Source organism: Megascapheus bottae, chromosome 6, assembly GCF_031878675.1.
Source record: "Megascapheus bottae isolate mThoBot1 chromosome 6, mThoBot2.hap1, whole genome shotgun sequence".
NCBI classification, from domain to species: domain Eukaryota; kingdom Metazoa; phylum Chordata; class Mammalia; order Rodentia; family Geomyidae; genus Megascapheus; species Megascapheus bottae.
This window is the reverse complement of record NC_143514.1, coordinates 7,360,045-7,376,677: the sequence shown is the minus strand read 5'-3', so window position 1 is coordinate 7,376,677 and position 16,633 is coordinate 7,360,045. Positions and strand designations below refer to the sequence as shown.

Below are 16,633 nucleotides of genomic sequence, written 5' to 3'. Positions count from 1 at the left end.
TGATTATGGAAGAATAGGGTCTGAAACTCAAGAATACAGTCGTTCAAGGATAAGACATTAAAACAGATCCCACATCCCCTTACCACCTTTAGAAAAAAATTTTTGGGGGGTGGTCCTGGGGCTTGAACTCAGGGCCTGGGCACTGTTCCTGAGCTTCTTTGCTGAAGGCTAGCACTCTACCACTTGAGCCATAGCACCCCTTCCAGCTTCTTCTGTTTATGTGGGTACTGGGGAATTGCACCTAGGGCTTCATGCATGGTAGGCAAGCACTCTACCACTAGGCCATATTCCCAACCCCATAACTGTGATTTAAAAACCTATTGTTGCTTACCTAGTTTTGTTATGCATTGGTCCTAGAATTATAAATTACCAAAAACAAAACAAAAGTGAAAAAAAATTCTGAAATAACATTAAAGAAAGGAGAAAAGTACAAACTAAATGGTCAAAATGTCTCTTGGTTTTAACATTCTCAAAAGTAATAAAAATCATGATAGGAATTTCTCTATGTAAATAAATATAAGAACAATTTATAAAACACATCAGAATTTTATTGCTTGAAGAATACAGCATATGAAATCACAAGAATGTCAAATGAAAAGTCACTAGACTTTAAACATATAATACATTATCAGATGCAGTAAAATATTAATTAACCTGAATCTGCATCAGAAAGAAAGAAGTATGGAAAAATATCTAAGATGTTTACTTGAGAAATATATACACTTAAAATAGAAGGTAGAAGGATGTTACAGTACAAATTAGAAAAGCCAACACTTATTAACTATTTTTGCTAGACTATACACTACCTTTGGTACTTAAAACTTTAAAAAAAAAAAAAAAAAGAAAAACAACAACAATTCCTTTTATCTTGTCCAAACACACTTCATGGAACTGATACTAAGGAAGTAACTCAAAGCAACTTCAACTTAAAATATTCAGCAAAATTATTAACCTTTTTATTATGTACGGGAAATATATTTGATAAGCATGTAACAATATTTCCCTTTTCCTAAAACTGTAAAATGTGATCATTAAGAAATCTAATACTTATAAACTTTACTTAGTTTTCCAATTCAAATTGGAATCCTGGCAGCTGGAATCTGTTTCTAGGCTTGGTGAGTATAGAAATGTAAATGAGTTGGCAACTGACATAGTAATTACTTCATATTGTTTTAAGTGGCTTTTCCTTTCTGTTTCCAACATATAAATAATATGCCATTTCTGCAATATGCTGGATTCCTATAACACAATCACTATCAAACTTTATTACTGAAACCAAATTAAAGCTTCTTCCTTTAAGGAAAAGTTTGAAACTATTTCAGTTTCATATAGAGATGATCAGTCAATACACACTTTCTTATACAAAATGAAACTTTTTAAAGCTATTATTCAATTAGGATGGAGAAAATAATGCCATGTCAAAAGGTAGTTGGACTCTAGGAAATCTAGTCAAGAAAATGTAAAGGTAGTGCTAAAAACAAACACTAGGTAAATTGCAACTACAATTAAAAAGAAGAAGAAGAAAAAAAACAACCCTCTTTCTCATTAGCTTTCATTTCCTATCCCTAGCAAAGGTCTGAATATTCATAAATCTCAGTTAAACCAACGGAACCCAAGCAATTGTTTCAAAGTCCCACCTATATGTTTGAAGAATATAAACACAGATGGACTAAGTAAGCAAGAAATACTATTAACAAGTATTAAACTGGAGTGAAATAGTAAGAATCCTGACAGTCCTCAAAATGAGCACTTTGAAATATAAGTATAGGCTCAAGATAAATTATACCATAATAAAACTAGCTTTTTACTTTTACACAAAACAAGAACAAAATAAAAAACGTAACTCACCAAATTTATGTTAACTACTCTTGAAGACACTCGTATCCAAGCTGAATGTCTTCTTTTGAGGTTTTTCTAAGTATATTTATCTGAGCATATTCTTACTGCCTGCATATATACTCATTATTTAAAAAGTCAGACACTAAAGAAATGAACTCCTTTTATCACCAACCTGATCCAATACACCATACTACACCTAATTTAAAAGTCCCAATTTTAGTTTGGTTAAAATGGCAGAAGAAATGTAAATGCAGATTAAGAGTTTTTGTATAAATTTCACTATATTTTATAAACTTGAAGTTTTCTGTTAACACTGTTTATTGATCTAAGAAAGGGCGCACTGCTATCCAAAATTTCATAAACACATTAAAAATTCAAAATTGATATTATGCTGAACCTTAAATTTTCAACATTTCAAAGAGAAAGTTTTTACATGTATAGCACACAATGTATGAAACTTAACAGCAGACAACCCTAGAATATCAATGGCAAGTCCACCAAGATGCATACAAAATTACAGATAAGCATTTCTTTCACTGTTTTCTTGTGCAAGAAAAAACATTTATAGAGGAAACAAACTCAGCTGGTGAATTTCAGATGTCATCATCATCATCTTCATCTTGGGAAGATCCTGCCTGATTGGATGCACTGGCTGAGGCAGCAGCAAGTTGGGCTTGTTGGGCAGCTTGCTGCATTTGAAGCCACTCCTGTTGGGCCAATTCTGCTTGTTGCTGTCGAGCCTAAATATTAAATATATAAAAGCCAATATCAACTTTAAAAAAATATAAAAGCAAAATATGCTCTGGTTAAATACAAACTAAACTAATTAACATCCTTACTCATTATCAAACATGGATATTTCCAAACTCCAGGCTCAGTGGCTCACTCCTATAATCCTAGCAACTCAGGAGGCTGAGATCTGAGGATCAAGATTAAAAGCCAGCCAGGGCACAAAAAGACTTGAGACTCATATCTCCAATTAGCCACTAGAGAACAGGAAGTGGGGCTTGGCTGCAGGGTAGGGCAGTGGCCTTGAGCTGAAGAACTCAGAAGACTGTGCCCAGGCTGAGTTCAAGCCCCATGACCTACAAAAAAGAAAGGGAGGGGGAGGGGGAAGGGGACCGAAACTGCAGGGCAGCTGAAAGCCTGTGGCTCATGCCCATAATCCTAGCTACTCAGGAGGCTGAGATCTGAGGATCATGGTTCAAAGACAGCCTGGGCTCCAAGGTCCATGAGACTCTCATCTCTAATTAACAACCAGAAAACCGGAAGTGGAGCTGTGGCTCAAGTGGTAGAATGCTCAGGGACAGCACCCAGGCCCAGAGTTCAAGCCTCACAACCAACAACAACAACAACAAAAACATTGACAGAAAAGTCACAAAAGTATCTCTTCCCAACCACTCCCTGTGTTTCTCTTTTTTCCTTTTTACTGTCCCCTCAAATTACAATTTATTTATTCATTTTCTTTTTGCAAATTCTGCAGTTCTGGGCTTGAGTTCAGAGCCTGAGCACTGTACCTGTGTTTTCTCAAGGCTAGAACCCTACCACTTGAGCCACAGCACCACTTCTGGCTTTTTCTATGTATGGAATAGTCTTCATGCATGCTAGGCAAGCGCTCTACCACTAGGCCAAACTCCTGGCCTCTCAAATTACAATTCTGATGTAAACATTTCTTACTATAAAAATATTTTCTGTGATAAAAACTCTCCAGAGTACAGTAGCTCTAAATACTATGAAAAAAAGAATTGTACTTGAATGCCAGTAGCTACTATAATATTTCTCAAAGAGCCTTTACCATAATTACTTTTCTTTTTTCTTTTTTTTTTATTAGACCTGGAGCCTGCAACTCAGGGCCTGCAACTGTTCCTGAGTTTCTTTTGCTCAGGAACACTTAACCACTTGAGCCACAGTCCCATTTTAGGCTTTCTCTGTGTATGTGGTATGGAGGAAACCCAGGGCTTCTTCATAAATGCTAGGCAAACACTCTACCAATAAGCCATATTACTTAGCTTTTATGTAAAGAAAATCTAGAAAATAAAACTTTTTTAGCTGGGTGATGGTAGCTCACACCTGTAATCCTAGCTACTGAAGACACTGATATTCTGAGAATCATGGTTCAAGGCCAGGCTGGGCAAGAAATTCCAAAAGACTCATCTCTGTTAACCACCAGAAAAATGGAACTGGCACTGTGGCTCAAACTAGTAGAGTGTTAGTTTTGAGCAAAAAGAGCTCAGGGACAGCGCCCCGCCCCAGAGTTCAAGCCCCATGACCAATCAAAAAAGCATGAAGAGTGCACAAGATACTAAAGAGGTGACAACTACAGGGCACAGCCACCAATGCTAAACATGGAGAATTTAGAGGACCAATCCTATGGAACTGAGATTCATACATTTCATAAAGAGAAATTGGTATTACCGACCCAAGTATTGGGATCCATACCCCTAAGGGAGAGAGTACCGGTTCAAGCAGTTTCTCTAAGTATTAGTAAAAATGCAAACTGGATTCACTTTCTGCTGTAGGAAAAACTGGTGTAGCCACAGTAAAAGTACTCTTGGGGTATGGTAGAACACATGGAATCCGGCATTTTAAAGGTGGGGGAAGGAAGATTTTGAGTTCTAGGCCAGCTTGGGCCACAATGTAAGATCCTGTCTCAAAAGTTAAAACCAGGGCTGGGAATTTAACTCAGTGGTTGAGTGCTTGCCTAGCATGCACAAAGACCTGGGTTCAATTCCTCAGTACCACATACATAGAAAAAAGCTGGAAGTGGTGCTGAGGCTCAAGTAGTAGAGCTCTAGCCTTGAGAAAGTCCAAGGACAGTGCTCAGGCCCTGAGCTCAAGGCCTGGCCCTCCCCACCAAAAAATTAAAAGCAAAGCCAGGTGCGATGGCTCACACCTGTAATCTTTACTACTCAGGAGACTGAGATCTGAAGATCATGGTTCAAAGCCAGCCCGGAACAAAAGACCATGAGACTCTTATCTCCAATTGACCACTAGAAAATAGCGGTGCTGTGGCTCCAGAGGTAGGGCAGTAGCCTTGAGCTGAAGAGCTCAGGAACAGCATCCAGGCCTAGTGCTCAAGCCTCACAACCAACAAACCAACAAACAAACAAAACCAAAAAGACTCAGAATGCCTTTTTTTTTTTTTTTGGCGGTCGTAGGGCTTGAACTCTGGGTGTGGGCCCTATCCTTGAGCTCTTCCTCTCAAGGCCCACAGCACCACTTCCAGTTTTCTGGGACGTTAATTGGCAATAAAAGTCTAAGGGCTACTGTGTTTGGGCTGGCTTTGAACCCTCAAATCTCAGCCTCCTGAGTAGCTAAGATTACAGGTGTGAGCCACAGGAACCCAGCTTCAATGTTTTATATGTAAACCAAACCAACCTGACTTTGTTACAGCTTCGTGGAGCTCAGCTATGGTGGTAATTTCGAAGAGTTTACTTAAAATGATACTTCTGCGTTCTAATGGCTACTACAGTACCTTACAGGATGTATGATTTTTATTCTGTCTAAAACACTTCGAATTAAGGAAAGTTAGTAAGAGGGATAAGAGGGAGGCAGGCATGATGATACTTGTTCATCATCACTACACTATGAGACTAAGGCAGGAAGACCTCAAATTCAAAAACAACTGGCCTGAGGAAGTGGTGCTGTGGCTCAAAGTGGCAGAGTGCTAATCTTGAACCAAAGAACTCAGGGACAGTGCCCAGGCCCTGACTTTAAGCTCCATAACCAACAACAACAACAAAATGTTCTTGCTAGGCCCTGGTGATTCACAGCTGTAATCCTAGCTACTCAGGAGGTTGAGATCTGAGGATAATAGTTCAAAGCCAGCCTGGGCAGAAAATTCCACGAGACTCTTACCTCCAGTAAACTCCTTAGAAAATGTTCAAGCCCCAGGACTGGCAAACAAAACAAACAAAAAAACCTACTATGATTTCTGTTAGCAAAGAGAACAGATTTTAAATGAAAAATAACTTAAAATGTATTCCATACTTGTGCCAGTCACAAAAGAAAAGTCAGAATTCAGAGCCTGGGTACTGTCCCTGACCTTTGTTGATTAAGGCTAGCACTCTCATGCTTGAGCCACAGCTCTACTTCTGGATTTTTGGTGGTTAATTGGAAATAAGAGTCTTATAGACTTTCGTGTTCACACGAGCTTCAAACTACCATCCTCAGTTTTCAGCTTCCTGAGTAGCTAGGACTACCGGCATGTCCACCAGTACTCAGCATGTGTTACTTACTTTTGCAAATAATTCCTGTTGCTGTCTTAACAACTCTTCTTCAGGAATACCAAGGTTTTCCAAACGGGAACTAGCCTTTCTTCTTTTTAATGCTACTGTCTTGCATTCTTGTAGGACTTCTTTTACTTCGCTGATGTAAGAACCAAAGCCCAAACTTTCCAGTGCTAAAAAAAAATATGAAAGATATTAAGATACAGCTTTTCTCTCACCAATGGAGCATACAGTGTAGTGCTAATCCACTACCACCCTCCCATGTTGCTATTTTCTAGTAATTTTTTAAATCTATTTTGTAGTTATACAATAAATGGCTAGTTGATTAAGATAAATTTTTATTGGCTTTTAAAGACTAGATTGTAAATAGGTTAAAAGTCATGAAACATTTCAAAACACAGACCTTTATTTTTTTTCCTCTTTGTGTGTGTACTGGGGTTTGGACTCAGAACCTTAGCACTCTCTCTTAGGTGTTTTTTGCTCAAAGCTAGTGCTCTGCCACTTGACCTAGCTCCTCTACTACACTTTCAGGCCTGGACTGGTGACAAATCATGATCCTCAGATCTAAACTTTCTGAGTAACTAAAATTACAGAAGTGCAAACCAGCTACCCAGTACAGGTGCGCACACAAACTCCCCCCCCCTTCCTCTCCCTCTCTCCCTCTGCCAGTTGTGGAGTTTAGACTCTGGGCCTGGGTATTGTCCCTGAGTTCTTTAGCTCAAGGCTATGGCCCTACCCCTTAAGCAACAGCATCACTTTCTGGTTTCTAGTGGTTAACTGGAGAGTCTCACAGGACTTTTTAATGCCTGGGCTGGCTTTGAACCTTGATCCTCCTCAAATCTCAGCCTCCTGAGTAGCTAGGATAATAGAAATGAGGTACTATGCTCTGCTCCTCTCTCTCTCCTTTTTTTGGTTAGCCTGGGAGCAGTCCCTAAGCTTTTTTTTTTTTTTTTAATGGGTCTTGGGGACTGAACTCCACCTGGGCACTGTCACTGAGCTCTTCAGCTCAAGACTACAACCCTACCCTTGAGCCAAGCCCTACTTTCCATTGTTTTAGAGGTTAAATGGAGATAAGAGTCTTTGGTTCTTTTGTGCCTGGCTGGGTTTGAATCTTAATCCTCAGATCTCAGCCTCCAGAATAGCTAGTATTATAGGAATGAGCCACTGTGCCTGCCCCTAAGCTCTTTTGCTCAAGGTTAGTGTTCCACAGACTCTGAGCTACAGTTTGACTTCCAGGATTTTGGCAGTTAATTGAAGATTCTCCTGTCTCAAATGCTTAATAGCCAATATCTACAAAGAGCTCAAGAAACTAATCCCCCCCTAACCCAAAAACCAGTCACTAAATGGGCAAAGGAACTAAAGAGAGACCTATCAAAAAAAAAAAAAAAAAAAAGAGGTTAAAATGACAAAAGAAGAAAAGAAAAAAACCTGACAACAACAAATGCTGGCGGGGTTGTGGAGAAAGAGGAACCCTACTGCATTGCTGGTGGTAATGTAAACTAGTACAGTCACTCTGGAAGGCACCTTGGAGGTTTCTTAAAAAACTAAAAATAGACCTTCTTTATGATCCACCCTTACCACTCTGGGCATCTACCCTGAGCATCATAACCCAGGATATGTTAAGGACACCTGCTCAGCCATATTCATCTCTGCACTATTCACAATAGCTAAGTGATGCAAACAACCCAGACGCCCACTACAAACGAATGGATACAAAAAATGTGGTATATACACAATGGAATTCTACATAGCCACCAGACATAAAATAATGGCATTCGAGGGGAAGTGGATGAAACTAAAGTCATGCTGAATAAGTCAAGACCAAAGGAACAAAAGGCAAATGGTCTCCTTAATATGTGGATATTAGATCCAAACAGTACAAGAGCGATAACTCAGTATTTTGGTACCCAAGGTTATGGACATGGTCTTGGAGATATAAACATAACTACACAGACATAAAAAATAAATGATGGGATATATATTCTATAGATATAACGTTATATTATATAGATTGATACATATCTATGACATACAAACCCTCAAGCTTAATTTTAATTATGTTCTAAAATATATGTGCTAGTGATTGCATATAGATTCCCTTCTTGAATACTTGTTTATTAAACATCATATCTGAAACATGATGTAAATGTTAATCTTTATATAGATACACAGATATCTTACCACTTGAAAAAAAAGATTTTTCTGTTTCTGGTGGCTCTGAACCATAATCTTCAGATCTAAGTTTCCTGAGTAGTTAGGATTACAGGTATAAGCTACCAGCTTCTGGCTCTCTAAATTTTTATTTTTATTTATTTTTTTTTAATATAAATTTTTAAAAGACCACACTTTCTGTGAGGAAAAATAAAATAGCCTGTAGTAACACTTTTTTTTTTTTTTGGCCAGTCCTGGGGCTTTAACTTAAGGCCTGAGCATTGTCCTTGGGCTTTCTCAAGGCAGTGTTCCACCACTTGAGCCACCACACCACTTCCAACTTTTTCATGTATGTGGCACCGAGGAATTGAACCCAGGTCCTCGTGCATGCTAGGCAAGCACTCAACCATTAGGCCAAACTCCCAAACCTGTAATATATGGTTATAAGGAAAATATCTTTTCTATGCTACTCAACTAAGTCAAGCATCAAGTTGTTAAGAATTCAAGGGGCTGAGCCAATCCAGGTGGCTCTCACTGGTTAATCCTATGAGCCTCTTACCACCAATTAACCTCTAGAAAATGGAAAGTGGGGCTTGGCTCAAGGGTAGGGTGGTAGCCTTGAGCAGAAGAGCTCAGGGGACAATACCCAGGCCAAATTCAAGACCCACAACCCACCAAAAAAAAAAAATTTTTTTTTCAAGGGGCTGGGAGTTTGGCCTTGTGGTAAAGTGCTTGCCTCGCATGCATGAAGACCCAGGTTGGATTCCATGGCACCACAAACGTAGAAAAAGCCAAAAATGGTGCTGTGGCATAAGTGGTTGAGCTCTAGTCTTGAGAAAGCCTAAGGACAGTACTCAGGCCCTGAGTTCAAGCCCCATGTCTGGCAAAAAAAAAAAAAAAAAAAAAAGAATTAAAAAAATTGGGGCTGGTAGCATGGCCTATTAGTAGAGTACCTGCTTAGCATAGTGAAGCTCTAGGTTCCATTTCTCAGTAGCACATAAACAAAGTCAGTAGTGGCACTGTGGCTCAAATGGTAGAGCACTAGCCTTGAGCACAGAGAAGCTCAGTGATACAGCCTAGGACTTGAGTTCAAGCCTCATGACTGGGAAAGAAAAAAAAAAAGCCAAAAAAATCTTTGGCATATTTGACTTTGTAATATATTTGTTAATAATAATAATGGCTCATGACTTAGTCTAGAAAAGGTAGGCTGAGCTGGGTGTGGTGGCTCACATCTGTAATCCTAGCTACTCAGAAGGCTGAGATCTGACGATCAAGATTCAAAGACAGCCTGGGCATAAAAGGACCAGAGACTCATCTCCAATTAACCTCTAGAAAATGGGAAATGGGGCTTGGCTCAGCAGTAGGGAGATAGAGGCCAGGAGTTTGGCCTAATGGTAAGAGTGCTTGCCTAGCATGCATGAAGACCCGGGTTCAATTCCTCGGTATCGTATACATAGAAAAAAGCTGGAAGTGGTGCTGAGGCTCAAGTGGTAGAGTCCCATGACCCAAAAAAATAAAAAACAAAAAATAAAAAAAGTAGGCTGATAACAAAAGTTCTACCTACTTAGCTTCACTGGGATAAGAACAAACAGGTAATTTTTTTTTTTTCTGTCGGCTGTGGAACTTGAACTCTGGGCCTAGGAGTTGCCTCTGAGTTCTTCAGCTCAAGGCTATTGCCCTACCACTTGAGCCACAAAGCCATTTCTGGTTTTCTGGTGGTTAATTGGAGATAAGAATTTCATGGACTTTGGTGCCCAGGCTGCTTTGAACTGTTATCCTCAGATCTCAGCCTCCTGAGTAGCTAGGATTACAAGCGTGAGAACAGATAGTTTTTTTTTCCTTTGTTCAATGTACCAACAAGTAATGTTAGTAAAACTCTGTAATCCTAGCATTCAGGAGGCTGAGACAGGATGAGCTAAGTTTAAGGTCAGCTCAAGTTACATAGTAAGACCCTATGTCAGAAAAAAATAAAAATTAGAAAAAATGAAGTGAAATAAAATAAAAATATATACTCAGCATTCTCTATGTTCTTGTTTGTGGGAGACTATAATAAAGCTCTCTTAGAATACATTGAAAGGATATAGCCAAAATGGCTTTTGGCTCATTGGCCTGGTAAAGTTTTTGAAGACTTGAGACTCATACCCTCCACATTTCCCTACCTCCCAGGACAACAGTGAATAATTAATGGCAGAGAAGAAACTACCACAATGCCATATGCTTAGCAGTATTCAGTAACAGGTAGGTGACAGAAGGAAAATGTCTTTTAGTGGTAGAGTACCTGTATACCATGCATGAGGTCCTAGGTTCTATCCCTAGCACAACCCATACCAGGATCAATGTATCTTTTTTTTTTTTTTTTCCTGGTCAGTCTTAGGGCTTGAGCTCTGGGTCTGGGTACTCTCCATGAGCTCTTCAGCTCAAGGACTGCACTCTACCACTTTAAGCCACAGTGCCACTTCCAGTTTTCTGATGGTTAACTAGAGATAGGCATCACATGACTTTCATGCCCAGACTGGCTTTGAACTGAGATTCTGGCCTGGAGTATAGTCTAGTGGTAGAGTACTTGCCTAGAATTCACCAACTGGGTTCCATTGCTCAGTACCACATAAATAATAAAAGCCAGAACTGGTGGCGTGGCTCAGATGATAGAGCACTACTCTTGAGATAGTGCCCAGGCCCTGAGTTCAAGCCCCAAGACTAGCAAAAAAAAAAAAAAAGAGGAGGAGGAGAAGGAGGAGGGAACCCAGGGCTTCATGCCAAGCATTCTACTACTAGGCTATGCTCCTGGCCCCACAATAGATCAATTTTAAGAAAAACTCGGTTATGTGTTAATTTATATAATGCAAATGACACATTCCCCTTTGGAAAAAATATCTGAACAACCACTTGGGCAACTTAAAGCCCTCCTCCTCCTCTTTCTTCCTCTGATTACAACTTCTCTGTAATCACTCAGGTCCTCTAATTTCAAGATTTTGTGATTTAGCTTCAGAGTAAAACTACTCAAAGTGTGGTCCATGGACTTTGTGCCAGATAGGATTGTAATGACTATTACTTTAGAATAGTGAATTAGTTATTCTGAGCTACAGTGCCACTTCTAGCTTTTTTTTGGGGGGGGTGGGGGGTGGGGGTGGGGGGGGCAGGTCATGGGCCTGGGCGTTGTCCGTGAGCTCTTCAGCTCAAGGTAACCTCTTCTACCCTTTGAGCCGATCCCCACTTCCCATTTTCTAGAAGTTAACTGGAGATAAGAGTCTCAGGTCCTTTTGTGCCCGGGCTGGCTTTGGACCTTGATCCTCAGATCTCAGCCTCTTGAGTAGCTAGGATTACAGGCTGAGCCACGGTGCCCTTGCCCTTGCCGGCTAACTTCTAGCTTTTTCTGTGTATGTTGTACCAAGGAATTGAACCCAGGGCTTCCTGCATGCTAGGAGGGCACTCTTACCACTAGGCCATACTTCAGGCCAGGATCTCAGTTCAAAGCCAGCCTTGGCATGAAAGTCCATGTGATGCGCTCCTCTGAAGTATGTATTATATAAGGTTCTCAAGTCTTGATTAATTCTTAGCACTTAAAATTTATATCTGGGCTGGGTGAGGTGGCTCATACCTATAATCCTAGCTACTAAGGAGACTGAGATCTGAGATTCATGGTTCAAAGTGAGCCCAGGAATGACTGTGACATTCTTTTCTTTTTTTTTGTTTTATTTTTTTTTGTATTTGACAGTCCCAGGACTTGAGCTCAGGACCTGAACACTGTCCATGAGCTTTCTCAAGGCTAGAGCTCTACCACCTCAGCCACAGCACCACTTCTGGATTTTTGTGTTCAAGACTGGAACTCTAGGGCTGGGAGCGTGGCCTAGTGGTACTACCTAGTGGTAGTAGCAGGCACAAAGCCCTGGGTTCAATCCCCAGGAACCACATACACAGAAACAGCTGGAAGTGGTGTTGTAGCTCAAGTGGCAGAGTGCTAGCCTTGAGCAAAAAATTATCCAAGGATAGTGCTCAGGCAAAAAACAACAAAAAACTGGAGCCCTACCACTTGAGGCACAACTCCACTTTCAGCTTTTTGGTGGCTGAAGATAAGAATCTTACAGGCTTTTCCTGCCTGGTCTGAATTTAAACTGTGGTCCCCAGGCATTTGAGTAGCTAGGATTACAAGCGTGAGACACTGGTGCCCAGCTAAAAATTATGTTTAGGAGCAGGGTGTGGTGGCTCATGCCTGTAAAACTACTGAGGAGGCTGAGATATGAAGATCCCAGTTCAAAGCCAGCCTAGGCACTAAAGTCCATGAGACTCTTATCTCCAATTAACCACTAGAAAATTGGAAGTGGCACTGTGGCTCACAGGATAGAGCAGTAGCCTTAAGCTGAAAAACTCAGGGACAGCGCCCAGACCCAGAGTTCAAGTCCCATAACCGATGAAAACAAAAAAAATAATAGTAATTTCAGATTGCCATATCTATCTTAATTTACTAACTTCTCATATTTCTTTCTTTCTTTCTTTCTTTCTTTCTTTCTTTTTTTTTTTTTTTTTGCCAGTCCTGGGCTTGAGCTCAGGGCCTGAGCACTGTCCTTGTCTCAAGGCTAGAACTCTACCACTTGAGCCTCAGCACCACTTCTGGCTTTTTTCTATGTGTGGTACCAAGGAATCGAACCCAGGTCTTCGTGCATGCTAAGCAAGCATTCTACCACTAGGTCAAACTCCCAGCCCAACTTCCCATATTTCTTTAACTTCCCATATTTCTTTAGGGACTCTTCCACTTGAGATACACATAAGCATTTCTTTAAAAAACTTAAAACTTGGGCCTGGTGTTTGGCCCAGTGTAAAGTCCCTGCCTAGAATGCACATGGTCTGGGGTTTGATTCCAGAAATGGTGCTATGGCTTAAATGGTAGAGGTCCAACTCTGAAGAAAGCTAAAGAACAGTGCTCAGGTCCTTAGTTCAAGTCCCAGGACTGGGGGTGGGGGCTGGGGGCAGAGTAAAACTTTTTAAACCATCTTTATAAATAAGCTTATGCATAAAAGCTTCAACTAGGCTGAAATTAGATTCTGATACAGTTAGCAGTAACAATGTTATAAGAAAAACTAGGTGGCTGGGAATGTTGCTAGATGGTAGAGTGCTTGCCTAGCACACTTGAAGCCCTGAGTTCAATTCCTCAATACCAACATACACAGAAAAAGGCAGAGGTGGCTCACGTAATAGAGCACTAGCTAGCCTTGAGCAAAAGCTCAGGAGGGCTGGGAGTTTGGCCTAGTGGTAGAGTGTTTGCCTAGCATGCACAAAGACCCGGGTTCGATTCCTCAGTACCACATACATTAAAAAAAAAAAAAGAAGAAGAAGACGCTCAGGGACAGTGCCCAAGCCCTGAGTTCAAGCCCCAGATCTACAGGAGAAGGGGGGGGGGGGGAAGAAAAGAAAAGAAAAAAGAGGTAAATTTGTGACTAACAGGTCAGTATGTGATTCTTTAAAATGAACAGACAGCCCTCACTATAAAAAGGAAAATGTTCTTTCACTAGGACCTTCTGACTCATACATTAAATTGACATTGACACATGCCAAAGTTGAACTATTAAGCATACTGCTAGCTACAGCTGCACTTTTATTCCATCATGTCAATCAGAAATCTAAATATATCCTTCAAAAGAATAAGCTCTCCTCAAAGAAGACAGACTGTAATGTGTTATTTGATTTTTGAACAGTCTCCACTAGTGTACTGTAAATAAATGTATTAGATAAATCCTGTGAAATCTTTTGTGCAATTTTCATTAAAAAGGCAATGTTGGCTAAAGGTTCCTCTTTGTATGAGTTTTAAAAGGAAAATATTGTAATTTATGTTGGAAAATACTGTGACCCATGAGAGCATCACACACATAATGTAAAAATAAAATCACCAAAAAAAAATAGACAATTTGGCTTTCATTTTACTTGCTACTCAGCACACTAAACAAGCAGAAAACAAAACTAATTTGAAGAGTGAAATATGCAGCCAAGCATGGTCTGTACATCCCAGCACTTGGACAGTGAGGCATGATCATCTCCACGTATAGCCTCAGTTTAGCAGCAAAATCTTGTTATTCCTACTCCTCTATCCCCCCAAAATCAAATACACTTTGTCCTAACAGTTGTTCTCCATTGTACTGAAATGTCAGAATATATATACATATGTATGTGTGCGTGTGTGTGTGCTATTGTAGTAAAAAGGCTAGGTATATGTGTATACACATACATATACATAAAGTATATACATAAAGATCCTTGTACAAAAACAAGATGCATTACCACTGAGATATATTCCCAGCCAGACAAGGTACACTTTAAATCTACTTTCAGGATGCATAAAATACCAAAATGAATCATTTGATCCTTTTTCCATACTGACAGTAAATAACCGAAAGTCAACATGAGCAGTTGTGTTAACCATACAGCAAAAGTCAGATGATGATGATTTTGGTCTTGGGATTTGAACTCCAGGTCTAGTTAGTTCTTTTGTTCAAAGATAGTGCTTTACCATTTTGAGCTATGGCACCACTTCTGGTTTTCTGGTGGATAATTGGAGGGAAAATTGTAATGGCCTTTCCTGTCCAGGCTGGCTTCAAAACTCCATTCTCAGATCTATTGGTAGAGTGCTTGCCTAGCAGGCATGAAGACCCAGGTTCGATTCCTCAGCACCACATACATAGAAAAAAGCAGGAAGTGGTGCTCAGGCTCAAGATTAGGTTGCATTTTTAAAGATCTTTTCAGCTGCTTGTGGCAGTAGTATCTTTCTGTAATCCCTGTAGTCAGGAAGCTGAGGCAGGAGAATCGACAGTTTAAAAGCAGAGTGGGAGGAAAAAAAAAAAAAAAAAAAGCAGAGTGGGGCTACATAGTGAGACCCCCTCCCAAACAGAAAAAAATATCTTTCACAGAACCTTTCAGGCCAAGCTTTAAGACTTATCACTGAAAACCAAAGCAAGCAACATGGAAGGGTTTTTTTTGGTTTTTTTGTTTTTTGCCAGTCCTGGAGCTTGAACTTATGGCCTAAGCCTCTTTGTGCTCAGGGCTAGTGTTCTATCAGCTGAGCCACAGTCCTACTCCCTGCTTTTTCTTAGTTTACTGGACCTAAGAGTCTCATGGAATTTTCTGCCCGCGATCTGAGGGTCGCATCCTCCTGATTAGCTAGGACTACAGGCTAAGCTACCAGTTCGTTTTTACTAGCCATCAGGCTACTTTTTAACTTAAAAAAAATGGGGGAGGGTGGGAGAAAATGTAGAACATTGATTCACTTTTTTTTTTTAGACAAGAAAAGGAGGGCTTTGGTAACCTGTTGATAAAGGTTTTACGATCAAATCATATTTAAGGCAGAAACAGCAATAAATGTTATACAGAACACACAAGGCAAAGAATTCTCCTATCCACGTGCTGGCATTGGAAATCAGGGTCTTGTAAGCTAATCTAGCACTACCAAATGAGCTAGAATTTCTGCTTCAGAACTTTTTTATGTGCTAAAAAAACAAAAACAAAAAAAGAACCTTTTCCTTTAAACTGGTGAAAAGGTCAGGTGAGGAAGGGATGCTCTGACTCCACTCATGCTTGAAGTTCTGTCTAAATTTTAACTACAAAGGGAAAACATTGGCGTTTGTCACAATCTGTACTATTTGTAACCAGGAAATTCTGATGGCTTTTAAGACATGATTGTAAATGGTATTACTTTTTTTTGTTTGTTTGTTTCGGGTTGATTTGCATTCGCTGAAAAACGGGTGTAAAGAATGTCACATAGCTCGCTTTCTCAAGGCGCCAACCAGTTGTTGTCTCCCTATCCCTGTGGCTTTCTCATTAACAGAACTTAACAGCTCCAAGGAACGAAGGCTTTCGACAGGCGACGGTCTCCCTGGACCATCTTAACCAAATCCCACCCAAACCACTTACCTTGTATGACGTGCTCTGGGGAGATGGTCTTCTTCTCCGATTTATTGCAAATCTCATTGGCTTCGGAAGATATAAGGTGAATGAATTCAGTGCAGCAATTCACCACCAGCTCGCGGGCATCGTTGGCCACTCGGACATTGGGGAGAGTCTCTTTGATCATTTTATTTATAGCAGCTCTGGGGATTGTGAGATCGTCATCGTTGCCAGACGAGGAGGCCATCGTACCTTCCTGTCTGGACGAGCCCAGACTTGAGACGCCCCTTCCACCCTGCCCCTGGCCACCTCTTCCGCGGGGACCTCTCACCCGGCGATCCCGGGGGCCCCCCGCTCGGGGTAGAGTGTGCCGAGACCAGGAAGGAGGCGCGGGGTGGAGAAGGCGGGGAGCACCCGACGGTGGGCGAGCTCCAAGAGGCCCAGGCGGGGGCGGGGGACTCGGGGTCAGCGCCCCCCCGGCCGGGGGCGGAAAGCGTGGTGCTCAGAAAGCGGAGCGGCTAGGAGGGATCGTCTAGCCTGACCTC

The 16,633-nt window shown here is 40.8% G+C and overlaps 1 protein-coding gene across 1 annotated transcript; it reads right to left on the bottom strand.

The window, feature by feature from the left end:
* Nucleotides 1-532: 532 nt before the first annotated feature.
* Dr1 (down-regulator of transcription 1) lies at nucleotides 533-16,561 on the bottom strand. The gene is made up of 3 exons (XM_090334213.1): nucleotides 16,116-16,561; nucleotides 6,078-6,241; nucleotides 533-2,579 (listed from the first exon to the last, which is right to left on the bottom strand). The coding sequence occupies exons 1-3, from the start codon at nucleotides 16,333-16,335 to the stop codon at nucleotides 2,433-2,435; spliced, it is 531 nt and encodes a 176-aa protein (XP_090190339.1). The 5' UTR covers nucleotides 16,336-16,561; the 3' UTR covers nucleotides 533-2,432.
* Nucleotides 16,562-16,633: the final 72 nt, after the last annotated feature.

What these genes read in the sequence shown, in the direction of transcription:
- Dr1 (XM_090334213.1), bottom strand. Translation starts at nt 16,335, where the DNA reads ATGGCCTCCTCGTCTGGCAACGATGACGATCTCACAATCCCCAGAGCT. An exon ending in CCCAGAGCACGTCATACAAG is followed by an intron (nt 6,242 to 16,115) that starts GTAAGTGGTTTG and finishes ATTTTTTTTTAG; the next exon opens with CACTGGAAAGTTTGGGCTTT. An exon ending in AACAGGAATTATTTGCAAAA is followed by an intron (nt 2,580 to 6,077) that starts GTAAGTAACACA and finishes TTTAATATTTAG; the next exon opens with GCTCGACAGCAACAAGCAGA.